The sequence below is a fragment of the Austrofundulus limnaeus genome, unplaced genomic scaffold (assembly GCF_001266775.1).
Source record: "Austrofundulus limnaeus strain Quisiro unplaced genomic scaffold, Austrofundulus_limnaeus-1.0 Scaffold99, whole genome shotgun sequence".
Lineage (NCBI taxonomy): Eukaryota > Metazoa > Chordata > Actinopteri > Cyprinodontiformes > Rivulidae > Austrofundulus > Austrofundulus limnaeus.
Window position 1 is genome coordinate 577,859 of NW_013952501.1, and position 27,362 is coordinate 605,220.

At 40.6% G+C, this 27,362-nt stretch overlaps 4 protein-coding genes across 9 annotated transcripts in view; 1 reads left to right on the forward strand and 3 right to left on the reverse strand.

The window, feature by feature from the left end:
- The window catches only part of slit2 (slit homolog 2 (Drosophila)), an 89,450-nt gene extending 82,986 nt beyond the window's left edge, over positions 1-6,464 (forward strand). For all 6 annotated transcript variants that reach the window (XM_014013232.1, XM_014013233.1, XM_014013234.1 and 3 more), the window contains 8 exons: positions 72-165; positions 444-581; positions 748-988; positions 2,239-2,369; positions 2,454-2,608; positions 3,317-3,662; positions 3,790-4,004; positions 4,744-6,464. In XM_014013232.1, the coding sequence (XP_013868686.1) occupies positions 72-165; positions 444-581; positions 748-988; positions 2,239-2,369; positions 2,454-2,608; positions 3,317-3,662; positions 3,790-4,004; positions 4,744-5,000 (1,577 nt within the window). In that variant the 3' untranslated portion in view covers positions 5,001-6,464. The remainder of the gene's footprint in view (positions 1-71; positions 166-443; positions 582-747; positions 989-2,238; positions 2,370-2,453; positions 2,609-3,316; positions 3,663-3,789; positions 4,005-4,743) is intronic.
- A 5,604-nt stretch (positions 6,465-12,068) lies between these two features.
- LOC106520919 (D(1) dopamine receptor) lies at positions 12,069-14,167 on the reverse strand. Its single transcript, XM_014013240.1, has one exon. The coding sequence runs from the start codon at positions 13,920-13,922 to the stop codon at positions 12,582-12,584; it is 1,341 nt and encodes a 446-aa protein (XP_013868694.1). The 5' UTR covers positions 13,923-14,167; the 3' UTR covers positions 12,069-12,581.
- A 741-nt stretch (positions 14,168-14,908) lies between these two features.
- Positions 14,909-17,856, reverse strand: LOC106520918 (GTPase IMAP family member 4). The gene is made up of 2 exons (XM_014013239.1): positions 17,759-17,856; positions 14,909-17,687 (listed from the first exon to the last, which is right to left on the reverse strand). Exons 1-2 carry the CDS (start codon positions 17,805-17,807, stop codon positions 16,132-16,134), a joined length of 1,605 nt encoding a protein of 534 aa, XP_013868693.1. The 5' UTR covers positions 17,808-17,856; the 3' UTR covers positions 14,909-16,131.
- A 2,437-nt stretch (positions 17,857-20,293) lies between these two features.
- chrna9a (cholinergic receptor, nicotinic, alpha 9a) lies at positions 20,294-26,395 on the reverse strand. Its single transcript, XM_014013183.1, has 7 exons — positions 25,809-26,395; positions 25,513-25,658; positions 23,081-23,235; positions 22,775-22,955; positions 22,281-22,632; positions 21,009-21,583; positions 20,294-20,935 (listed from the first exon to the last, which is right to left on the reverse strand). The coding sequence occupies exons 1-7, from the start codon at positions 25,852-25,854 to the stop codon at positions 20,765-20,767; spliced, it is 1,626 nt and encodes a 541-aa protein (XP_013868637.1). The 5' UTR covers positions 25,855-26,395; the 3' UTR covers positions 20,294-20,764.
- Between the last annotated feature and the right edge of the window lie 967 nt (positions 26,396-27,362).

Here is a 27,362-nt window from a genome sequence, read left to right on the forward strand (position 1 = left end):
TGTGTGTGTGTGTGTGTGTGTGTGTGTGTGTGTGTGTGTGTGTGTGTGTGTGTGTGTGTGTGTGTTTCCAGGAGAGCTGTGTGAAGAGAAACTGGACTTTTGTGCCCCTGAGCTGAACCCGTGTCAGCACGACTCAAAATGCATTTTGACACCTCAGGGATACAAGTGAGTGGATTATACACACACGCACAGGCGTAGCGATCTTTACCACAGCATTTCAACACTTGTACAGTGAAAAAATAGACTTGAGTTTGTGGATTGTTTCTTACTCTTTGGGCTGAYCTTGCTCTTTAGCACATAACGTTGTTTTATATGTGAACCGTTCAGACTCTGAGGGTCAGCGGGGAGCTGGTGTGTTTTCCTTTCTTCTCAAATTCAGCAAAKTATTCATCAGTAAATTGATAAGTGTTGTGATTGGTTGTGTGTGTATTCATATCCTAAAGGTGTGAGTGCACTCCCGGTTATGTAGGTGAGCATTGTGAGCTGGACTTTGACGACTGTGAGGAAAACAAGTGTCAGAACGGAGGTCACTGCATCGACGCTGTGAACGGATACACCTGCATCTGTCCGGAGGGATACAGGTAAAGGAAGCTGCTGAAGCTAACACTGATGGGAGACTCTCCCCTTCTGCTCATTAGGACGATGTGTTCAGGGTTTAATATTTCCAGTCGTTTTCTTTGCCATCCAAYCTGCATTGTTTAAAATGTTCTTTCTACATGTGACGTGTGTGAACATGCTGTGCTGCAGTGGCTTGTTCTGCGAGTTCCCCCCTCCGATGGTACTTCCTCGCACCAGTCCTTGTGACAACCACGAGTGCCTCAACGAGGCTCAGTGCATTGTGGTGGGAGCKGACCCCCAGTGCCAGTGTCCCCACGGCTACGAGGGCGAGCGCTGCGAAACGCTCGTCAGCGTCAACTTCGTCAACCGAGAGTCGTACCTGCAGCTTCCCTCCAGCCTCCTCTCYCCTCAGACCAACATCAGTCTGCAGGTACAGAGTTTTATCTGCAGGCTACTTTGGTGCTGCTGCTTTTCTATTTTCTGTTTTGTCTTTCAAACTTTGGTTCCATCCTTAAAGAAATATTTCTGAAATGTGACACTTTGGAGGTTAAACTACAGCCTATCATGCAATCCATGCTCTAGCGCAGTGGTTCCCAAAGTTGGGGTCGGGACCCAAAGTGGGGTCCTGAAACATCAAGGTGGGTTCCTGAAAAGATTTTCTAAATTAATTYCATTTTTTGCCTTAGTTGCCTAAAATGTATAAATGTAGAATAATAKATATTGTTACTATGCCCATGTTTAGTTGACCTGATACAAATGTTTATCATCCAAAAATAGTTGTGGGCACAGGTCTCTGCTACTGTAATTTTGTGGGTCAAAAGTTGAAAAGTTTGGGAACCACTGCACTTCAGAAATCAATTTAAAGTGTAATAAAATAATTGGTGATGTAATATTTTCCCTATAATTATTACAAAAACACAAAATAAGTATAAATAAGTATTTATATTGGTGTATCCTTTGTTTTTAGGGTTATTAACAAAGTTTGTGTACTCAGACCAGTAATATTTGGTGTCACAAGGTTTTGCCATGAATATTTTGTGGGTCAGAAGATAAAAAGTTTGGGAACCACTGCTCTAGCGTACCTCATTTTTAAAACTCCCATGATCCTAATGTCATACAGTCATTTTTAATTGTATTACTTCAAAACTGCATTGTCTATTTTATATTAAGTAAGATCAATGGGCTCTTTTCATTTGCACTTTGAGTTTCAGTTTTGTAAAGTTTTTTGTTAATTTAATTGCAGACATTAATGACCAAGTTGCACAATGTCACAATTGAAGACAGACATTCACCTAAACGTGTCTACACTTGTGCTTTATTTACTTATTTGTTTTACATTTTTGTCACTTTAATCCGCATTGATTTTTTTCCTCATTTAAAACATAAATACAGTAATGTCTCAACACTGATGAACACAATGTAAATATGGACACCAACAGAAGAAAATATTGGCTAACAATATCAACATAAAAGTGGGTAGCAGTACATAATCCAGTGCATACTTATTATGTACCTGGTACTTGCCCTGTAGGTAGATATGATGTGAGAAGCATGGATTTTAAAATATCTATGTGTTTAAACTTGTTAGCTYCTCTGTATGAGCAACTGTAAGTAAATCAGTGATACATTCAGTTTATCAAAGTATTGAAAATGTGTTGTGCTGCTTTAATCTGTTTTCAGATTGCCACAGATGAGGACAGCGGCGTCTTGCTGTATAAAGGCGACAACGATCACATTGCAATGGAGCTGTACAGGGGACGTCTCAGGGTCAGCTACGACACTGGATCCTACCCGCCTTCCGCTATTTACAGGTGCGTGCACTCCCAGGAGGACACGTTCACAGGCAGCTGATGGTGAGACGTGTTGTCTGAACCTCTCCATCCTTCCTCTGGCAGCGTGGAGACGGTGAACGATGGCAGCTTCCATTCTGTGGAGTTGGTGGCATCAGATCAGACTCTGACTCTGTCCATCGARGGCGGAGCACCCAAATCCATCAACTCCATCAGCAAACAGTCTACACTCAATATAGACTCTCCACTTTACGTGGGAGGTAACTTCCCAGTCTATGGTCTTAAATACTGTARATCTATATGATATACACAACATTAGTATCTGGAGGGTGATCAGAAATAATAGTACTAAAAATATTACAGCAGAAAATACCAACACACTGCAAAAAGTGTCCACCTAACCACGTTTTAATATCTTATATCAGCCAAAAAGTCTTTTTGATCTTTTTTTGACTGATTTACTAAACAAGAACTGACTGTGTAAGAATAATAATCTTGTTTTCAGAATGTGTAAGATTATTTGTCTTGTTAGCCTGAAAATTTGACTCAAATTAAGTCAAAACTGTCTGCCAATGGAGTAAGAAAATTGTACTTGGTAAGATCCTTGAAATACTTGATTTGACTCAATTTTTTTATTATTTCAAGAATCTTACCAAGTAAAATTTTCTTACTCCATTGGCAGAAATTTTTTGACTTAATTTGAGTCAAATTTTCAGCCTAACGACAAATAATCTTACACATTCTGAAAACAAGATTATTATTCTTACACAAACAGTTCTTGTTTAGTAAATCAGTCTCAAAACAAGATCAAAAAGACTTTTTGGCTGATATAAGATTTTAAATCTTGGTAAGATGGACGGTTTTTGKAGTGCAGATGACTGCAAACTTTTATCACTTACCACAATTAATAAGAAATCAGCCTGACTTAAGGAGGACAGTAAATCAAATCTTGACTCGTCCTTGTTCAGGGATGCCAGAGAGGGTCTCCGGGGGTCTTTCGGCCCTGCAGCTCAGCTCTGGAGGCCGGAACGGCACCAGCTTCCACGGCTGCCTCCGTAACTTCTACATCAACGGGAAGCTCCAAAACTTGGGAGCTGGACTGGATCGAAAAGGTTCAGGTTCTGGGACTTCGCAGCGCAGCAGCCAGTGGCTGGGTAACGGCGTGGAGCCTGGCTGCCAGCCGTGTCAGAGAGGCGTCTGCGTCCAGGGGGACTGCCACCCAACGGGTCACCGTGGCTTCACGTGCACTTGCCGCCTTGGGTGGACGGGCGCTCTTTGTGACCAGCAAGTTAGCAATGCTTGTGATGGCAACAAGTGAGTGGACAAGGCTTTTCTCATAGGTTTAATATCAATAAGAAGTTAAACTTGGGGGGTGTCAAATCCTAAAGAAAAAACAGCTGTCGGTGTTCATCGATCCACGTCTTTCTCTCCCTCGTTCAAGGTGTATCCACGGAACCTGCATCCCCATCAACTCGTACTCGTACTCGTGTCGCTGTCAGCCCGGTTTTGCTGGTGTGCTGTGCGATGAGCAGGATCCAGCTGCGGCTAAACCCTGCAGCCTGTCTCGCTGCAAACATGGAAAATGTAGAGTTTCAGGCCTGGGCCAAGCTTACTGCGAGTGTGACAGTGGATACACAGGAGAGGCTTGTGACCGAGGTGAGAAAAACAAGGAATCTTTGGGTTTGTGGCACCAACACAGCTCAATTTTTTTAATCTAAATTGTGTTTATTAACATATTATACCTTCGTCTAAGCTTCTGCTTCCCTGCCTGACAGCTCTTGTTGATCTCTTTTAACAATGTGTGTTTCTAAAACTTTTTATTGTTTGTGCACTGTTTCTAACCGCTCAACTTTTTTAATTAGTATCTCCTGAGCTTCCTTTTAATCCTACGCGAGGTGAAACTCAGGTGAGGCGATCAGATTACTAAACGTTCATGAATTCATTTTCTAAATCCCTCCCATTTAATGCAATCTGACCCTTTGTTTTCACTGCATTCAGCTGTTTTATACCAGTTTTGCAGCACTTTTGTTTTCTTGCATAGTCATTTTTATGATGACGTATTATATTTTGTTGTTTATTGTTGCTATTATCTGCTTTTATGTTAAGTTTCTTTTTAGGGTGTTTTAACATGATTTTTTATGTTTTTTGTAAAACAACACTCATTTCTTTTATGAGGACTATTTTCTACCCTTTTTCCTATCTACTCCCCCAACCATTGATGTGTTCCTTTTAATATGTGTACCATAAATATAAAGTGAAACATTAAAAATTAATGCAACATCTGAGATGTTCAAGGTACACTACCACCCCACTTGGTGCACATTTTCTAAAAAGCAAACTTAATGGAGTTTCTCTTAAATTTTGGGGGATTTCTGACACCGTTTCCTTGTTGCAGAGGTTGCCTGTCGAGGGGAACGGGTCAGAGATGTCTACCAGAGACAGCAAGGCTACGCGGCGTGCCAAACCCAGGAGAAGGTCTCCCGTCTAGAGTGTCGAGGCAGCTGCCCYGGGGGAGCAGAAGGACAGGGCACCTGCTGCACCCCCCTCCGCAGCAAACGTAGGAAATACACCTTCCAGTGCACCGACGGCTCTTCTTTTGTCCAGGAAGTGGAAAAAGTTGTCAAGTGCGGCTGTACAAAGTGTTCTTCATAAAAAAAAATGTTAAAAGAGAATTTAAAAAAAAAGACTGRGCCCTCGACAGATTTCTGTTTCTCCAGATATGTTTTGTGTTCCTGCCCGCCTTACTTGATCCGTCTCGTTTGCCATGAGGAAACTCGGCCCAACCTCCTGAGAGTATTATTACCACCAACACTGTTTTTAATAAAAATCCTGAAAAAGTGGAATAAAAAAATAAAAAACAACAAAAACAACTTAAAAAAAGMTTTTTTGGTCAGTGCTGGACTGATGACTGATGCGTCCTTGGTGGGAATCCTGAATTGTATTGTAAAGTTCAAAAACAGACTTATTTTTTATTAAGAAGTGGAGGAAAAAGACAAAAAAAAAGTTGACTTTTTGTCCTGACATTTGCTTCTTTTTTGTTGGTCGTGACGACTCCAATGGTGTGCCACGTTTTCTCTTCCCCTCCGGACCGGTCATTGATGGATGACCGCTTCCTGTAGACTTCCTGCTTCCTGTCATGAGTTGTGTGTGTTATAGGAAGAACTTTTACTGTAGTACCACAGACTTGCCACCAGGAGGAGCTGCCTTAAAGCARGGGGGASTGTGGAGCAGCTATAACCTCCTCAACCACCACTGTAACCTGCAGGCCTCATCCATCCTCTGTGACTGTGTGCACGATTGTACACGAGCGGCGATTCTTTTTACTGCTACTGAACAACAGACACACACAAACACTCTCACCTGCAGTCTCCATGTTTATGACAAGTATTTATTGTATCATAAATACCTGTACTTATTCAATAGATCCCCCCACCCCATGTATCAGTTTTAATATATATTAATTTATATTTGTCCTTATTTTTGTATTAAAAAGACATACTCTGTCAAGATAGCTAAACTAACAAAAAAATGCTGTTCTTTATTTTGGTGTAAAAGAGGTTTGTTTTGTTTTTTGGATCACTGAAACTGTCATCCTTGCCAGAGACCTTAGTTACATTTTAATCTGCAAATGTGACGTGAAGACATTGTATATTTTTGTCGTGTTTTCTGAGAGTTTGTACTGTGCCATTACCAGAAGGTCTTTATATTAGAGTATAAATGTATAGTTTTCCCTACCAATGTATTTCACACACAGATCCTGTGAGTAGCATTGACCCTATAGCGGATACATAGAGCTCTTTTTACCTTTTTAACAAATTTAAATAATACTGTGACTTTTTCTAAATGAAACTACCCTGTTAGCCCCCTCGGTCCCTGATGTTAACATGTTGCTGCTAAGTTTTTTGTACCGTATAGACTTGGATCCTGATCTGTATGTTATATAGAGCTTCCTGTTCCTCACACTAAGGGGGGGCACCTTGTGTAACAGATYAATATGTCCCCTGACACCTGTACACATGTGCATTGTGCTTTATATCTGCCCCCATTCTCAATCCCCCAGACTAATGTCAGTTACCTGACTGATGTTTGTTTATTAAACACAATATTTACCTCACACTTCTTTGATATTTTTTTAATTCAGATGTTTGAGTCAGAAATTATTCACACAAAACAAGATGATAATAAAGTGTTTGGGAAGTACAGTGCAGCACATAAAATGAAGAAGTCATCTAAATGTATTTGTCATCTCTGCTTCTCATTTATGGAGGACCAAATCTGACATTATTAGAAATAAAAGCAGAAACATGTAAATGGACCAATAAATAAATAAATACACTTAAAATACGCCAATTAAATTTTAAAAAAGAGAACTTTACCTCCTGTTTTATAATTTAACTGACCTTCATGTTTAATTTTCCAGCTTTGTTCCAATAAATAATATATTTTACCACATATTTTGTTTAATATATATATATATATATATATTGTTGTCCTTTAGTAGATGCATCAGTTTCTCTTAAATGATTATTTTTATGTAATTTTCTCTCAAGTGTCTCTTATGTGTTTCTTTTACATTTCTCTATCTCCTGTATTTACCTTTTACATTTCTGCCAACTTATATAAGGGTGGGTGGTCCTTCTTGGGTCAGTTCCTATTCTATTGGTCAACAGACAGGAAGGAGCAGGATCCATGTGCAGATCTACTGTCACTGTGRATGCTTGTGCTGCCTCAGTTTAGCTTAAACTTTAAKGTTTAGTTAAAYCAAAAGCACAGGTAAGTGTTTTCCTCCTTGCCTTMTTGCTTTAAACTAAACCTTAAACTTTAAGCTAAACTGAGGCAGCACAAGCAGTAGATTTGCTCTTGGATCCTGCTTCTTCCTGTCTGTTGACCAATAGGAGAGGAGCTGACACAAGAWGGACTGCKCACTGTTTTTGCATAATGAGCCAGAAGAGCATAAGGTAATGTAAACACAGGAATCATAGAAATCTAAAAGCAACACATGGAAATAAAATGACTTGAGAGAAAAATGACTAAAAATAAATAAATAAATATAATCATTTAGGACAGTGTTTTTCCAACTTTGGTCCTCAAGGCACACTGCCCTGCATGTTTCAGATGTTTCCCTGCTTCAACACAGCTGATTTCAACTGATAASTGATCAGCAGGCTTTTGTTGAACTGCAATCAACTGAATCAGGTGTGTTAAAACAGGGAAACTTCTAAGACATGCAGGATGGTGTGTCTTGAGGACCAGGGTTGGGAAACGTTGATTTAGGAGACACAAATCCATGTACAAGTAAAAGAAAAAACAAAAAATATACATTGTTAAAAACAGTACATTTTAATTTATGTGGTAAAATATGTCATTTATTGGAACTAAGCTGGAAAAATTAATATGAAGGTCAGTTAAATTATAAAACATGAGATAAAGTTCTCCTTTTTTAATTTAATTGGTGCATTTAAGTGTATTTATTTATTTATTGGTCCAGTTATATATTTTTGCTTTTATTTCTAATTATCTCAGATTTGGTCCTCCATACTCATTAAATATATCAGGACATATTTTCTAATCATACCTCGTGCTGGACACCCATAGTTGCAGTGCTTGAAATGGGGGATACTCATCAGTACACTGCTTTTATGTCTTTAGTGTACCATCACTTCGCACTAACTATCCACAGACAAATCTCATAAACTACATAGAACAAACAGGAAGTCATTAGCCACACCACTTCTGACTGGATCAGATTTAGGAGATGTTAGGAGTTGTTTCTATTTAACTCAAACTCTTTTTCATCAGTTTTTAGAAGTAAAAACTTGGCWACTGCTGTGGCTTTTCCCTCGAATGCTCCGTGCACGGCTCACAAACTCTGGCGTCTCTCCTCTGAGTGTCTTCCCTGAGTCTATTTTTAGAGATGAACGCTGTGAGAGCGGGATGGCAGGCTTTCTGATGGCTCGCACTAATAATTCAGCTTCTTCACGCAGCACCATGAATGAGAACAGACAGCCAGCAGTGATCGGCTTAAAACCATGCAACTGTCCATTCAGGAAAAAATAAAAAATTCTTTACTACTATAAAGTATTGTGTAACTTCTGTTATCCTTTGTTTAATTGTGAGGAAAAGCTTGCTACAGGCAAGTTTACGTACTTTCAAGCTTTTTGCACAATGTTACTTTATGTTTTCTACTCAGCTTTGTACACAACAGCTCTGGTTATGGGAACTTACATGCATGGTTTGTATGTTTTAGGAGGAATTTGTTCTTTTTTATATATGCTAAGCCACAAAAACTAACTTTTCCAGTGTAGAAAAAAATGTATTTTGTTTTCTCACTCTTGAATGTCACAGACGCACTTATTTCCAGCTGTCCTTTGCATTATATGGTTGTTCTGGGTGGGGGAATGCCATTTTGGCAGCAGTGGATTAGTGGTTAGCGCTGTTGCCTCACAGCAAACAGGTTAGGATTCAATCCCCAGTTTGGGATTAGAGTCTTTCTGTGTGGAGTTTGCATCTTCTCCTTAAGGTTCTCTGGAGCAGTCCAAAAACCTGCATATTTAGGCTGCATTCAGGCCCAGGCTTCCCTTTGAATAAAATATCTGTGAAAATTGTCTGGTTAAATAAAGATTATTATTATAAAGTAGGGTACTCCTTCAGGAAGTGCTCCAATCTGCATCAGATGCTACAGCTCGGTGCTACTGCCGCTATTAAATAACCACAGAAATTGATCTAGATAACTGTGTGATGTCATCATGTCAGTGATGTAAAGACTTTGCGCTGGCATGAACAACAAACTCAGCTTATGGAGATAAGAGTTAATTTACATCAACAAAAATCCACTGTACCCTTGCAGTGCTTGGAGTATTCATTAGCTCATCAATCTGGTCAAAAATCAACAGTTTGTTGTAGTTTATAATTAAATCAATCACAGAGCTTTCTGCAGCAGGTAAGTTAATAATTTTCCATAGCCTTTCCACAGAACCCCACTAGAAAAGGGTCTGTAATGTCATTGATCATTTATTAGTTGTTGTTTTTTTCACAGTTCTGTTCTTGGATCTGTCTGATATTATCTGCATGAATTTCAAAGTTTGGATCTGCAGACAATGTAAGAGAACCAGCTTGAGTGTTTGTGGGTGAGCAGTTTGAGAATAARGTGTGCCGGAGGTTCATCATTAAAACAGCAGGTCTGCAGATCTAAACACAGCACATTTTCTGATGTTTATTATCAATAMTCATTCCAAAAAACACAGGAGGTCCAGTTTTTGTTGCCATAGCTGGTTGTTCCTAAAACTGAAAAAGAAAAAAAAGAAGAAACCTTGCTGCATTCATAAATAACCATCACCTGTTTTTATTTCTTCTTTTTTAATTTATATTGTTTAAACCTAACAGATTTTATTCAGATTTGTTTTGTGTTTTTTTTTTTTTTTTTTCAAACTGTTCAGAAGTCATTTATGTAACAAAAAGGTTCATCTGGGGACATAAGCTTAGACTAGAAACGCTAATGGTGTTTTGTATTTTTCATACTAAATACTTGTCCATTTAAAAAATGAAACAAAAGTCAAATGTCTTCCATTTCATTTGAAATGGGATTCCACGAAATGCAAATTCATGTTCACATTTTAAAAGGTGGCATGAATGAAGTGCTAAATATAGAAACAGAGACCACAAACTGTGGTTGTAATCAACCACCACTATAAAATTGCTTCCCACCGTTTCCACTTGGACTTCTTAAGGATTTTAAAATATTTTTAAAGAATGGTTGTTTTTTACTCTTTGACTTCATTAATATTTTTAACTCATTAAAGTAATGGTATCATCCTACATATTTTACACCAACAAGGAAATTTCATTAAGGGGAAAGAAAATGACTGAACGTTAATATGAAGAAACTTTACCACAGAGCATCACATGAGACCACCAGTCTTGTGCTCTACTTTCAGCTGCAGCCTCTCTGTGGACTCCTGTCTTGTGTTTTTGAGCGATGTCAGCGTAAAAGCCTCTGTGTTCTCACAGGTCTGGACATCTTTCACAGGAACAACCTTGAGGCACAAATTATTCATGGCTGTCTCTTATAGAAGGGGAAGTAAACAGAGTGCATGGTGCATCAGCTCAGCAGATGAGTGCTAATGTGACTTACTTACTTATATAATCCCATTTGGAGAGACTATAAAGAAGCTCTAATAAATGCCTCTATACATTGAAGGGGGGAATGTAAAGACAGCTGGCTTTTTACAAGGACGCAACAAATACCTCCTGAGTTATTTAGTTTGCAAATCTGTGTATCTGGGACAGTGTGAAGTTGAGTGTCTTACCCAGAGGCACGTAAACACATGCAGGGATCAGGGATCAAACTGCCCGAGGAAAACGCCACCTGCTAAAGCCTCAGCTGCCCCAACAAACGAACAAAGACGGATAAAACCTTTACCTGTAGAATATATTACAAGTTACTTTTGTTGCTTTAGAGAAAATAGGTCGAGGGGGATGATAGCCCCATAAATTCTGCATTTAAAATGTTTTTTTCTTGAGTTGAAGTGTTTTCCTCTTCTTGACTTCCTTCCAGCCAATGACACCCCCCACCAAATGTTTGTTTGTTTGTTTGTTTGTTTGTTTGTTTGTTTGTTTGTTTGTTTGTTTGTTTGTTTACTTTAAGAAAGCACTAAGATCAGCTCTTAGATTGGTCCTATTTGGATCTGTGAACAGACATTCTCAGTTCAAGTTCAACAAATCCAGACCCTCTGTCCCTGACGATCACCTCTCTGCTGTTCTTCACATCATCAGACATTCAGACTGATTTTGATGCACTTGTTAAACCCCAGGAAGACAGACTGGATTTTTCTCACCGAACAAGTAAAATCAACTGAAAAGCGTTAAAAGCACTTACTGCTTTTTGCAGCAATTTCATACCATATTGAAAAAACTATTTCCGTTTGTGTAGATTGACATGTTAAAAACAAAATGAAACATTTTGATTGTTACTATTTTTACTGAAATATTTTTATCACTTATCATAATTTCATTTATTTATGTAAATATTAACAGCCTATCCTTGTCCTAATAGCAGCAAATCAACATATATAATTTACTGCTCTTTGGGTGAAAAACTGACTGTTCAGCAGAATTATGTACAAGGAATTGTTTGTTTTGCAGAGTACTGGAAAAACTTAATTGCCCACTAGAAATGCTTGTACTCACAAATTGTATGCTGAAAAGAAGTGTGACATTGTAAAAAACTTAATTAAAGAGTGGTGATGGTGGTACAGTGGTTAGAGCTGTTGCCTCTCAGTGAGACGGTGGCAGGATTGCCTCCTGAGGTCTTTCTGTCTGGAGTTTACAGGTTCTCCCTCTTTTCTCTCACCATAGGTTAACTGGTAACTCTAAATTGTKCCTTGGTGAGAGTGTGAATCGGTCTGACCCTGTGATGGACTTGTGACCTGTCCAGGKTGTACCCTTCCTCTTTCATAGTGACAAATAACTCCCTGCGACCCAGAAAAAAGAAGCAGGTAAAGAACATGCATGAACTTTTTTTTTTACTTTTTTGAGAGTTGAGTTGTTTTAGGACACGATGTTTCTGCTCTGAAGAGCTGTTAGCTCACTGGTCCAGGCTTTCAAAGAGCTATCTACAGTTAAGATGTTAATTCTTCATAAATTTCCCTTTTCAGAATAGCCCGAATATGGCAAATAATGAGTGGTCCATTCGTTGTTTAAAAAATTACTGAAAAGAAGAGATTTAAAATGAACATTTGTTTTAATTTAGTGCACAGAAGACAGTATTCATAAAGATTTTAGTTCAACATATTTTAACTGAAAGCCTTATACTTTAAAGCCACRCATTGCACCAGACAAAGAAATAGTCACAAAATCAACACAGTTTTTCTGATGTGGTTAATGTGTCCTTGAATGAAAAAGTTGTAAAATTTGTGACCTGATGCCAACAAGCACCTGCATTTGTTTACGAAGCAGCAAAAGTGACGGAAAGGTTAAACTTACCAGATTATTGTCTATTCCATCATACCTATCAAAATAGGTCAAACATGTGGTTTTCTGTGGATTCAGCCAAGTGTTTTGTTTATATTGAGTGTGGACCCYCATTTCAGAATTGCGTTTAAAATATAATGAAGCTGAGTAAACTCTTTCAAACTGCATGTGATATCTCTCAGGATAACCTGATATAACGGTTTTATTGAGAACCTTTAAAGAAAAGTGRAGTTTATATCTGGAAATAAAGAGTTTATTAAAGTGCTATTTGGGTATCTGTGTCAGTTTATCTTCCTCATATCTCTCCTCAGTGTCTATCACTTGTTCCCTTGTCGCTTCTTTGTGATAAAACACGGTCACCGTTGTGTTCCCGCTGTCCTGACTGCCCCTGGTGTTCGTGGAGACGCTCAGCTTGGCCTGCAGGGGACTGTCCCGCCTCTGGACCCCGGCCTCGTTGTGCGCCATCATGGTCTCCACCGCTGCGCTCACGGCGGACAGGAAGCCCCGTCCGCGGCAACGCAGCAGGCGCAGGAAAGCGTCCCTGAAGTCCGCGTTAAAGGCGTAAATGACCGGGTTGAGGGACGAGTTGCTCCAGCCGATCCACACGAACACATCAAACGTCTTCTCGCTGACGCAGTAAGGGCCACGTTGGGCCCCCGGGGCCCCCGGTGCAGGGCAGAAGGGCAGGGCGCAGTTGAGGATGAAGAAAGGCAGCCAGCAGCAGACGAACACACCCATGATGATGCTGAGAGTTTTCAGCACTTTTGTCTCCTTCCTGATGGAGACGTTCAGCTCGCGGTGGGACCGATCGGGGCCACGGGGGTCCGCGTTSAGGTGTGACTGATACGAGGTGGCGCCGATTTCTGAGCACAGGTGAGGGAAAAGTTCGGGCAGGTGCGATCGGCGGCAGCTTTGCGCGTGCTCCGCCGCGCGCTCCAGGGAGGATATGACACGGATCTGCATCTGGGCTATCCGGTAGATGCGGGTGTAGGTGACGATCATGATGAGAACCGGGATGTAGAAGCTGATGAGGGAGGAGGAGATGGCATAGGTCCGGCTCAGGCTGGAGTCACAGCTCCCGTCACGTGGTGGAGCCAAACGCTCCGCATCGCCGATCCCGGCCCGGTGCCAGTCCAGCTGCACGGGGACGAAGGAGATGACCACGGACACCGTCCAGGTCACCCCGATCATGACGAAAGCCACCCTCTTGTTCATGCTRCTCTCATAGCAGAATGGACTGGAGATGGCCCAGTACCGGTCCACGCTGATTACGCACAGGTTCAGGATCGAGGCCGTGGAGCACATGATGTCACAYGACAACCAGGTCTTGCAGAAACTTCCAAAAGGCCAGAACCCGGCCACCTCCGCCACGGCTTTCCACGGCATCACCAGCACGGCCACGAGCAGGTCCGAAAGCGCCAGAGACACGATGAAGATGTTGGTGACTTTGGCGCGCAAGTGGCGGTAGCGGTACACCGCTGCGCACACCGTCAGGTTACCCAACAGGGTCCAGACGATCAGCAGCGCCAGGACGCAGCCGGTCAGAGCTCGGTGCGCCGGTGGCTCTTCCTCTCCAATCAGCGCCCAGCCGGTGCTGTTATTCATGGTCCAGGTCTGCGCGCCTCCGCATTGTAAAGTGAACGGACAATAATCCCGTGATGAAGAGCCGGAGCAGAGAGCGCATCCTGCTCTGAGCGCGCGACAGATTTACTGCTGGGGACAGCCAGCACCACCGCTGGAACGCAGCAGCTCCGAGGCGCACTGGGCTCAGGTCACATGAGAATTTTTTATTAGCTGTCACAGCATTGGCTGGCCAACTCTGTGTTCTTCCACTCACATGTCCATCAGTCTTGTGCTGCATCACAAGTTTGCAAATAACAATCAGAAAGAACAAGTTGTTTTCTTTTTTTCATTTTGTGAAACAAATCCTTCTTTGAAGCTTTTAACAATCATGTTTCTGCCATACAAGGTTTTGTCATGGGATGGTGAACAAACGGACACAAAAATGCAGACTCAAACACAAACCTGAGGAACAAAACAGGGTTGTACTAAATAAATCATAAAGCTGACAAAGAAGCAAAACAATTACAGCAAAGGACAAACTCCTCCAGGCAGCAAACATAYACTGATGGCAGGAAAGCTGAAGGTGAACTGAGTCTAAGGTGATTACTGAGTGAGTGCAGCTGGAATATTTGATAGATTAAAACAGGTCTAGATTTTAAACATAACTATTTAATTTAAGAATAAAAACGCACATTATAATAATAGTTGTAGCTGGAAGTCTTACAGTGCAGCTCATTTAATTTTTAGTGTTTTTAAACCCTTTTAAGTCAAATGGTTTTCAAACCATTTGAGCACTAGTTTTACCAAAATTAAATCTAATAATGTTGCGACAACAAATAAATAAAATAAGTGAAAGCTTTAATTGAAGGAATGCAAACCTTCTGCAGGTTTTTATGAAGAGTTTTAAACTAAGACCATCTTATAAGAAATGGTGATGATGTTTTGGTTGAAATGTTGAATTAGTTTATGATGTTGGTAACAGACACACAGAGACATGGACAAAAACAATACAAAAAAAAAAAGCATAATCAGAATCAGAAAACTTTATTAATCCCCGATYGAAATTTAATAAAAGTTCAATAAAATAGAAAATCTAGTTTAGACACCCTTTTTGAAATAAACTGAGTTTAAATTGATCTATAAAATGCATTTTTATTTTTGTTTTACTTCAAGCAGTACAGTAAAATATAAAGAGAAATTGTTTTCTTTTGTCCAACATTTGACACCATAGATTCATTAGATCATAACTGAAAGACAAAACCTTTCAAACATTTAATTARTAAAACATATGAATGTATACACTTGAAATTTCTTCTCTAACGTCTAAAGTCACAGTATACTCCCCCACAGTCCAAGTAATGAAAGTGTACTTAAAGACGTATATCCGGTCAGAGCCATCGGGCAACGCTAAAAGCAGAGTTTCTGGTTCAGAGCACAAGCAGATGGCCCAGCTGAGCTCACAGCAGCATCTGTAAGGAGAAACACTAAAGCACTGTGTGCTGTTTATTAATGGAAACAGGGTTTGGTTTGAGTACAGATTGAAATGATGGAGACAGAAGCAGCAGCTCAGGGTGGAGGGCGGGGAGTTGATAATCAGATTATCTCCATCATTTCCCTTCAGTTTGGGTATTTGCTGATTTAGGGCACTACACAGGAATTACATCCATTTGTGGGAATGAAACTGCTTTCACAGAGGCATTAATTTCCTTTTTTTTCAAGTTACTGGTTAAATCAAATAATAGAAATTGTAAAAGTCAATGTAAAATATATATTTAGGTCAGAAAACTAACAAATAAAATACATCAAAGACAACACCACAGTAAAAAAATTAGAATTAAAGGCTTAGCATTCCTTGGGGGAATGCTTATTGTCCGCCACTTTACATAACAGAATTTTAAATAAAATCATGTTATAAAGACATGTTGATCAAACTTATTAACAACGTTATCTTATTGCAAGATCTTGCAAGATGTATTAGGGATTGGAGTGATTTRTTTCTGAGAGTTTCATATAATATGTCCAGTAGATCATGAGATATTTTACTGACAAAGTTGACTCCAAGAATTAATGCCAAAGTTATGAACAAATGTATCGCACAGAGTGTTGGAAAAAACTTGCACACCACAGCAAATTTTTGTCATCTGTACAGTTTTAGTCATGTTGGTTGTGGCAGCCATCTTGAATTGGATGGACTCTAAAAGTTAACCAGTGGATGCACACCCAGTGAGGATTTTCTGAGACTTTGAAGTTGTTACTGTATCGAACACGGAGATCCAAGTTTCTCCAGCGCTGCGTTCAGGCCCAGCACCCCCATCTCCTGCACGTATCCCGTCACGGCCGCCACAGTCAGACGCTTCRCCGCCGACCTCCTCTCCATCATCTCAGCACACTTCTTCCCACACAGCCTCGTCAGCGAGGACACGCCCTTGTTGCTGTCCTCCTTCAGGTTGTCCTCCAACAGCCTCTTCAGCCGTTCTTCGCTCGCTGCTTGCTGCTCCAGTTTGATTTTCGTGAGCTTCAGCTCCCGCTTGTAGGCCTCGGTTCTCCGTTTCTCCGCCCTGAGGTGCTCCATCTGGATGTCTATCTCTCTCTGATTCTCCTCCCGCTCTCGTCGGAGCGCGTCCTCCATCTGCCTTTTCCTGTACTCCTCCTTCTTGCTCAGCTCCTCCATCTTCTGGCAGAGTTTCTCCAACTCTTTCTGCAGAGAGTCTCTCTCCATTTCCTCCCTCTGCCTGATGGCCTGCTCCATCTGGATCTGCTGCAGCTCCCTGTGCCTCTCCTGCTTCTCGTTTTCRTCTTTATTCTTTTGGATCTCCTCCTCCATCGATTGTCTCATCTTCTCCTCCTGCGCCACCTGCTCCTCTAACATTTTGGTGACTTTTTCCAGCCTCTCCTGAACATCGTCTCTTTTCTTCTTCTCCATCTCTATCAGCGTCACCACCTCTTGTGTCTTCCTCTCCTCCACCTCTCTCTTCAAGGCCTCCTCCCGATCCCTCGCCAGTTTCTCCTCCCTTTCCTTCTCCAGAACCTGTTTCATCCTCAGTTCCTCTATCTCCTTCTTAATCTTCTTCTGAGCCACCTCCAGCTCCTTTTCGTACCACTCCTTGAACGTTTGCTCCTGCTTCTTTTTCAGAAGCTCCTCTTTCTCAGTTTGCTGTTGGAGCTGAAGAGCCAGGTCCTCTTCTGCTCTCTGGAGCATCTTGCTGGTGTAGCAGCTTTCCCTGTTGTCCTGCATCATGCCTTCAATCAAGGTGAGCAACTCAGACACCTGGTCCCTGTTCTTGATGTTCTGGTTGTTGAAYACGCAGTACCTGTCCCCACACCCGGCCACCAGCTCAGCGAGGCCCCGGCACTGGTCTATCAGGCAGRGCTTCACAGACGCTCCCTCCTCAAGGCGGTCTCCGTGGGTAAAAACCACGACGGAGAACTTTAAACCTTGGGTGCCCATGGCGTCTTTGATCTGCCYCACCGCTTCCCTCTCGTCCTGAGAGAACCTCCCAATCTGGATGACGATCAAAAAGACATGCGGTCCGGGGAAAAGGACACTCAGGCTCCTCCTCAGCTCCCTCTGCACCTCCTGTGTGGTCTGATGAGAGTCCAGCAGACCCGGAGTGTCCAACAACAGCAGCTGCCGCCCACGAAACTCTCCGCTAGCCCTGCGAGCAAGCTGGCTGGTTGAGACGCTGCTGACCTTCAGGTCCAAGACCTTACGGCCCAGGATGGTGTTTGCGGTGGAGCTTTTACCGCTGCCRGTCTTCCCCAGTAAAACCATTCTGATGATGGTGGAGGAGGGAGAGGCCTTCTTCACTGAACAGAAAAGGGAAAACAGTTAGAAAACAGCAAGATGACAAGACAGAAAAAAGAAAGAAAGCTCCTACCTGTGCAGCTGATGGAGCTTTGTTTGGTGTTCGACATGTTTCTGCTCATCTTCTTACACTGAGAGCAGAGAAACAGCCACCAGCCCTATAGATACAGTCATGTGAGCTTGTGACGTGGACTCGAACTTTAAACTTTATCATTGGATTTTTAATATCTGAGGTCCAACAGTCCGTCTCTGAAATGTTCAGCACAGCAGGTTTCTGTGTGTACAAAACAGCTGATCAATACGTAAGTGGGAGTATTTTGAGTAAGTTGGGGTGAATGTGATCAAAGTCCAACTGATAGATGGGCTCATTATCCAACATGTAAACTGATTATTTTAAAGAAACCACCAAGATCAATAGACTTTTCTGCCACTGGTCAGATCAGAAGCACCTGATGTAACATGAGAAACAGGAACCTGCAGGRCCTGTCTTCTGTCAAAAATATAGAACTACACTCTTTTTCTCCAAACTGAAGTTGRTCAAAAAGCTACCTGTCACAGGTAAGATGTTAATTAGTCACAGTTTCCACAGAGCCTCACTTCAAAACATTTGAACTGTTGTTTTATTGCAGCTAAACTTTGATTAGATTTTGAATTTCGTAAGTTTCATTTACAAACTCCACTTGATGAAGGCAGAAGTTATGTGTGATGATCACTTATCAGCAGTATTTGTCTTGATGAGCTGAGACTTRAGACAAGAGGTGGTCAATCCTTTTAATCACTGAACAAACATCAGCAAAAAAAGTGGACTTTACAGTCACTACTATCTTTACCTGTTGTTTTATGTTTTGTCTTTATTCTGGCCTCGTGTTTTATTTAAAAAAAAATTTAATACAGCTGAAACAAAGATGGTGAATCTTGGAGGATGTGTGTTAATACAGTCTGAAAATGGGGACAACTATTTATAGATGCAATAATGGACTCATGCTTGAGCCTGAAATATTCAGTTTGTCTTCCTCTTCCATTAGAAACACACCATTAGATTTTTAATGTATTTGTGTTGCACCTGAGTTGTCATTCCATCCCATTAAATTCTTTGTCACAATCAGAGTTTTTAATTTATTTTTTTGTGGTTTTGTGACAATTTTTATGTTTTCTGTTTTGAGTTCTTTTCTGCTTCTTTGATTCATTCATGTTTTTACCCCCTTGTGTTTAGATTTGTTCCCATGTGTTCCTCTGTGCCACCAGCTGCTTCTCTGTCTGTCAGTACTTCACCTGCTTCTTGTCACAGRTGCAGCCAATTCTCTCATCAGCCCCAGTACTTTTAYATGTTTGTGTTTGCTACTGTGACGGCCTTGTTTCAAAAAATTTAATTAAYTTTTCTTCTTGTTTGCATTCTTAGGTCCAATCCAACTAAAACAGAGACACTATTTACTATTAATGATGAATCAGTGCATTCAGCTGGTCTTAGAAGACCTTTTTCACAGAACACAGCAGAGTTGATGCTCTGATGTCGTTGGTCCAACAAATGTTAAAGAATAAATCTCTAAATACAATTAATTGTAAAAAGAAAAACATTAGTTTTTTAATGTTTATGAAATTTTGTTCACTATTATCACTTAAAARTGGACAATTTGTTTTATTTGTCACCTTTGGCATTATTAATTTAGATGTAGGAGTTTTGTTTAACATGTACACACATATAGTTGTGYAATGTCTGCCCTCTAGTGACTGTTGGTGAAAATGAAAAACCTGCAGAGACTATACTGAAGTTTTTGCTGTTCGGCCTCTGCAGCCTTGAAGGAGACAGTTAAATTGTGTTTATATTTATGGGTTGTAAACTTCCAGATTAAAAACCAACACCCCATCCAGATATAAAACTAAAAACAAGACATCCGAGCAACAAATTAAATTTAAAGTTAAACACACCACCAAAACAGAGTWAAATTATTTTAACAGAATATCAGTTCTTTGTTTTTGACTGAAGCTAAACTTAAAGGGACAGTTCGGGTCTTTTGAAGGGAGGGTTTTGTGGAGAGATTCCAAACAACTACTATCTTACCTGCTTTGGATAGTTTCTTGAACGATCACAGACTGGAGCAAAACAGTTTAACTCTGAYAAAATTGAAGATTTAACAGCTATTCTCCAATTRTATAGCAATTTATGTGAACACCACTTTATAAAGCTTTACTGRTGTCAAAGTTTACATCAAGGAGTGGTAGGTGTCATAAGTTCTATGATTATTTTWAAGTGGGAAGTGGTGGCAGCTAGCTGTAGCACTTCAAGTGAGTACATCATAATATTTCTGCTGGAATAACAGAGGAATTCAATTTTCAGACAATGTAAACTTTTCTAAAGCAGCATTCACTCAAAGTGCTCCAAAACTTTTCAAGACTGGAGGTATTTCAGGATGACAGCAGTCCAATCTGTTCACAAAATCAATTGTTTTTGTTCAATCAGATGCTACTCAAAGAGCAATATGACAAGATATTAAATCTTTATAACATTTCCARCGAACACCACTTCAAAAGATCTGAACTACACATTTCACATAATGTGAGACGGGCTTGAATTTTTAAATAAAAATTCTAAGTGAGACAACGTCACAAACCTGCTTTATTTTATCAGCACCTGCACAGACTGCGTTGGCAACCTCCCCAAACTTGATCATGGATAAAACTGTGTTGTGTTACTTGATTATGCTGCTCCACTTTGTGCACACAGAATACACACAACAAAGACGACAAACGTCATCCACCTTAAAACAGAATGTAAGAAACATAAAACTGGATGTCTGGCTGTTAGCTCATCAATAATAAAGAGCGTGTGCATGTCCGAGGCGAGAGGACGTGATTGTCTTACGGCTCCACCACTTCATGATACACGCAGGTACACCTGACTTTAACTAACTGAGAGGGCTTGATGAAGTTTTCTTCCTGGTTGAGTCGGTCAGTGCTGTCAGAGCAAAAACCACAAACACGTTACTGACACCATATGGTTGAATCTAACATTTATGTTGAAACTAAAAGAAGTAACACTGAGGCCGATGATTGTTGGTAGAAAAACAGGACAGCGAAGCTGTCAGGACGCCTTGGCGATGATGAGGATGCTCATGAGGAAGACCATGATGAAGAAGATCCACATGAAGAATCGATCCATCACCTTGGCGACCTTCTTCCACTCTGCCACTTTGACACACGTTGCTCTCTGCTCACGGAAGCAGTTGGCGATGTACTGGATGTTCTTCACCACCTGAAACACAGACGGAGGCGTCAAAGAAGCTCGGAGGGAGGAGGGAAAAGATCAAGCAGGTGTGATGTGTCACCTGTTTATGTTGGAGGCAGGGGCAGCAGCAGGGGCATGATGGGATCTGATACTTCTCTTTCGGGTYGAAGCTCTGCTCAAGACCCCCGTTCAAGTGCGGGAGGTTTCTTGGATGGGGAGGGCTCTGGTAGTCCAGTTCGTCCCTACCGATGTGGTGATTCGTCTCACCCCTCTCCAGCCTGGAGGCTTGATGGTTCTGGTTGTTGTGATGGTGATATCTGCCGTTGGCGCTGCCGTTCGCTTGGCTTTTGTGACGCTTGCTGTGGTGATGTCTGGCTTGGCCGTTGCTGTACTTGTGCGACTTGGCGTCCTGATGGTGGAAGCTGTCATCATAGTAGCACCCCTTGTCTCCCATGGGCTCCTCTGGGTGCAGCGGAGTCCTCGCACTCTCTGGGGTCGTGCAGTTCTCCCCGACTTCGTAGACGAAGAAAATCTTGGACATGTAGTCGATGATTAGCACCTTCGCCCAGTGTGGGACCGGTTTCGCCTCGGCACCACAAAAATGGATGTTCATGATGAAGATGGTGAGGGAGGTGGAGGCTGTGATCATAGTCATAGTGGCAATGTAGTACTTTCCTATAGGAGAGAGTAAAAAAATTGATTTTTAAGGGTTAATTGRATGTTTTTATCTAAAACTAAAGGGGCAATGTTATGTAAAATCAACTTTTTTGAGTTTTGTATCATGCTATAATGTTATCCTCTCATCAAAAACATGCCCAGAGCCTTGCTTTGACTCWTTCATGCATGTTTGAGAAATCCTGTAGTGCCCTGAGGCAGCCAGGCAGGGGAGCAAAAAGGACTGGTTGGGACTAGAACCACCTTTTGGGATCATCTCCTCCTCTGGGCTGTGTTTCCAAGCTGAGCTTCCTCATCACAGAGCACATAAACCCACCCAGCCCTGAGCTGAAATGGGCGGGACAGAAGCAGAAGGAGGTTCTTAAAGAGACAGAGGCCAATTTCAAGGCGTTTAGAAACAGATATGATGAGAAGTCAAGTTTACTTTCTATTTAAACATATAAACAACATTTTATTAACAACTGAAGGTGACATAGTAACTTTTATTATGGTATAGAATTTTAATATATGCCAGAGAAACACATAATATTGCCCCTTTAAGTCATGTGGAAACAAAACTAAACCATCAGTACAGCAAAAATCTTAAATCAAACATTAAAAATATCATTTATTTGTAACTTTTTATGATAGAAACCATCTTTTTGATTGCAGTGATTCAATTTTGTGATGAAAACAGAACGCAAAGAATAAATCAGACCTATGTAGGGCATATTTTCTGCAGGAGGCATGATCTCAGCCACGAGCAGCTGAAACACAGTGAGGGCCAGCAGAACCGTCACCCCCAGAGAGACCTTCTCCCCYGAGTCGGCCGGCAGGTAGAATCCCAGAGGAGCCAGGAAGGAGATGAGGAAGCAGGGCAGCAGTAGGTTGAAGATGTAGAAAGAGGAGCGGCGCTTCAGGAGCAGGGTGTAGGTGATTTCTGTGTACGGGTCCGAGCAGCATCCGTACATCATGACGTTCCTGACTGCAGGCATGCCGTGACACTCCCACTCCACATTCTCCACGAAGTCCTCCAGGTCGCCACTGTCCATCCCCAAACTGATGTCCAGCTGAGACACGGGGAAAAGGCGAARCCAAATCAGAGCTTAATCAAAAGCTAAACTTTCATGTACCCAAAGTGTCATGTAAAATAATTCAAAGTTAAATTTCTGCCATCTGTATTATTATAATTTCTTATTCTACATGTCTCACCTGGTTGCCATTGTACGTCCAGGAGCCAAAGGTCAGGTTGCACGATTGCCAGTCAAAAGGGAAGTAAGAAACATCTACATTACATGTGCTCTTTGTGATGGCAGGAGAGTCCCAAACAATTTCTCCATTATAACGCAGCTTCACATTAGTGTTAGACGGTCCTGACGACTCCTCGTCTGCTCTGCACATGGAAGGAAAGAGGGGAAAAAAAGACATTTATTATTACAAACACCCGTCCAGATTGACTGTTTTCTTATTTAAGTTTCTCATATTTCCTCCTGCTGAGCCCTGCCTCTTGTCACTGACTTGTTGTAGAGGACAATGTCCGGCTTCCAGACCAGGTCACTGGGGATGTTGATCATCTCTAAGTCATCGTAGTCCTCTTTGTTCCACTTCAGGTAGGCGTCGTGCCAGACCTGCCTGATCCACAGGTAGGTGGTCAGCACCTGGTTCCTCTCATCCTAAACACAAATAAAACAAATAGAAGCAAAAAAATAAAGAAAAAGGAAAAGAAATAGCAGATGTTTGCAGATACGCACCTCTAAGCTTGATGATAAGCAACAAAAGAAGACGAAATATTGAAAAAAGATTAATTTATAGAATTTGAATATCCGTATATAGATTTAAGAAATAAATCATGATGAACCACACACCTTACTGCTTGGTGGTAATACACACCTTCGGGTTTTTGCCTACCGCAAAGAAGAAGTAGAAGAAGAAAGGTAAAATAAAATGCACAAAAGGAAAGAGACTGACTTTTCTAAAGGACAACTGTGATTAATGAGCAGAAAGCTTTTGTCTTTGAATAAAAATGAGCGACTGAGCATCATCCTACAAGTTGTTTTCAGCCACAAACAAGTTATGTAAAAAAAGTCAAAGACTGAAGTCAGTGATCATGATGAAGATGAAGAGGATGAGAACCATTCTGATGTTTAGTTAAAAAACTTGTCAGACTTGGGGCCAAAAACCGATGACAGTAAGGAAAACTGGGAGGAGAGCAAGTCTCCCGAGTCGAGTGTAAACACCGTCAACAAATCTTTCAGGTGAYTGAGGTAGATAGACTTTTTCTTCATGATCAATCTCTTCAGCAACACGCGACAAGTCATTTAGGAGTAAAGTCTTCAGGTTCTTTGGATAATAAGAAATTTCTTGGAGTGAACAAAAATGTAGCGTCACACAGGGAAGTCCAGACAAAACAGAAATGATTTAGTTGTGACAACATGCGGTAAAACAAATTACTAAAAAACCGGATCTAAACACGCACAAGAGAAGCCACACTGGAGAGAAACCATTCGGTTGTGATGTTTGTGGACAGCGGTTTACCCAAAAGGGATGTTTAAACACCCACATGAAAATCCGCACCAGACAAAAACCGTTCGGTTGTATGTCTGTGGACAAAGATTTTGCAGTAAGGTCCATTTAAACACACACGAGTCGCCATACAAGAGCTCAACATTTTGGTTGTGACGTTTGTGACCAAACATTTGTAGCATGGCCTATCTAAACACATACATGAGAAGTCATACAAAACAAAAATCATTTGGTTGTGACATTTGTGGACGAAGCTTTAACCAAAAAGTAAGCTTAAACATACACATGGCAGACATGCACGTTCACACAGGAGATGAACCGTTTGCTTGTGATATTTGTGGACGAATGTTTAACTGAAAGGAAAATTTAAATATGCATAAAAACTAGGGGTGCAACAATACATGTATCTGTATCGAACCGTTAGGTTTAATCTGCACTTGTGTTGCAAAATACAGATTTTTAATATTTATTTTATCTGCTTGTCTTCTGAAGATGAGGTGATCTGTGTTCAACTACTCCACCTGTAGGCTGTATTGCTGAGCGCAGAGCCACTGAGAAACTTGCTGTTTCAGCAACATTTAATTTAAAAACTGTAGTTTTGAGGTTAAACAAATGTTCATWATTAATTTCAATAAATTACAAGTTAAGATCGGCATGGAAATTTCTCTTTTTCGTATCGAAAAAAATCTTGAACCATGAGGCTAGAATATTGAACCGAACCGAATTGTGAATTTTCTGTAACGTTGCACCCCTAATAAAAACATCCACTCGGGAAACAAAACACTCCTTCACAGTTACTCATAGTGTTTTTCTTTTTGTGTTTGTTCTAATTGTGAATATTAAAATAATTACAATCACTCAAGAGGTCAGACAGAATGGAAACTGTCCCAATCTTTGTTGTTAAATAGAACCTAAATTTATATTTCAGATTTGTTCATGTTTCCTTTGCAGTAGATTCCAAATTAGTTGTTAAAACATGACTCAGAACACACATCTGACCTGTTTAGTCTTATAACCAGTTCCAGGTTTGATTCCTGCATCAGTGCAACTTGAAAAGYTGCTTATTCTCTTGCTGCTAAATAGTAATGTTGCAGGGAATAAAACAACAATAATAAAATAGTTTTATTTGATTTTTTATTTGATTTTTTAATGAAATAATAGCCTAACCCTTGCAAAAGAAAGATTTTTTATTCTAATTTTAATCTAATCATCCAGTCAATTCAGTGCAGATCAACACCTAGACATGGTGAAGACAACTTATTCAGACTGTGCATAAACCACATAGAATAGATTACAATGTGAAGTTGTCTTAAACTAAATACAAACCCATGGTCAAAACAAAGCATTTTTACATGATCCAGTTGTAAAGTAGCATTTTTCTGTTCAGTGAGGTGCATCATTTGTACATTTAACCCGTCTCCACTCACCATGTCTTTGATCTGTGACAGAGTGATCTGCAGGGAGACGTTGATGGCTTTGTCCGTGTCCTCTACAGGTCTCAGAGCGTCGGAGTAGTCCTCCATCAGGTCTTTCAAAAGCTTGTGAGCATAATGACCCTGAGCGCCGTAGGACACTGTGGGAACAAGAGGAGGCAYCATAGATATAGTAAATTTACACAACAGTTTTTATTGTTGCAACTGTATAAAAGTAGTTACAGAACCAGACAACAAAACTGTTCATCAGTTAGATGCAGAAAACAGATCTAAACCTGCAGAGAACTYACCTTGCACCAGAAGGCTTATCCAAACCATCAGTGCTGCCCTCCTCATTTTTTGCTTCTCACCAGATCAATTATTTAGCAAAGCAGTCGCCCAGACGGCTCGAGTCCAGATCCAGAGCGTCACTCGATTCTGTTGTGCTCTGTGCCCCGCTAAGACAGAGCCTGCCGACACCGCAGAAAAGTCTTGAAGTCTAACATCCTGTCAGGAGCTCTGAATGCTTCACTAGCTGTTAGTCGTGGGTCTCCTCTGTCTGTGTGTGTAACTGCTGCTCTGGAACAAGACCTGGGGATATCACACACACACACATATACACACAGGTATCCTGCTGTATCACTTTGCACAGTGGAACCAGGTGAAATGTGATGCTCAAGGCCCTCTCTGCTAGTGTACAACCAGCTTTACAACACACACACACACACTGCAGCATTACACAGCTAATGACATGTGTTAATCACTCAAGTGTCAGCTCATTCATGATGAACACTCAAATCACTGAGGATAAGTCTGTGGAAAACTGGGACCTGATCCACACTGTGTGAATGTGAATCATTAACACAAAGAGTCAGGCAGCTTGCAGATCTGTGATAAGAGGAAAACTTCCCCGTGGTTACAGCTTGTGAAGGATGCAAGAACTGGTTAACTTTACATAATCTACAAAAAATCTAGAGCATCTAAATGTATTTGTAATTTAGTTATAAAATGGATACATTTAATCAATTTTAATTGTTTTTCTGCATTAACTAAAAAAGCTGCAATATAGTTACTGTCAGTAGTTAGTGTCAAACTTTTAAGGCTAAATGTTTCACAGTGTAGTGCTTTGGGATGCCACATCAAGTTTTAGCTCAGTATCGGCACAACTGATTGAATTAAAATCATCTTTTCATTGGCTAAGTTCAGCTGGCTGTGGTGGCCATCTTGAAACAGGTTGACTTTAAAAGTTAACGATTTGTAGATGTTTATCCTGTGATTACTTTCTGCAGGTTTTATTAAAATCCGTCCAGTTGTTCATGAGATATTTTGCTAACAGACAACATACGATTAAGTCCAATATTTAGGGGAAATTTTTTAAACTAGATTTGATATGATGTATCAGTTAGTGCTTAATAATGTGTTGGGGATAATGCAGAACAGCAGGTAAAAGKAGCAGAACAGATGTTCAAATGAACAAAACTGCAGCATAATTACAAAGCAAAAATTAAAATGATGAAAACATAGAAACTCAGTAATAATGAAAAATAAAAGCAAAAGCTAAAATGACAGTAAATTAGCACATTAGCTAAAAGCAAAAATAAGCAAAACAGTAGCTAAATGCCCAAATGTGCACTAGAACAGCTAAATGCAAATATTACAAAAAGCTAAAATTAGTAAAACAGTTGCTAAAAGGAGCATCAGACAAAAAAGATCAAGTTTGCTGAAGTATATTCAGCAAATAATGTTGAAGTCGTTTAGAAAATCTTTTATTTCTACAGTTTTTTTTAAATAAATAGAGTTACATTATTTTGAAGTACAAGATAAAACTCTTCTGAGAGAACTGACCATACCTGACTGTCTAAAAC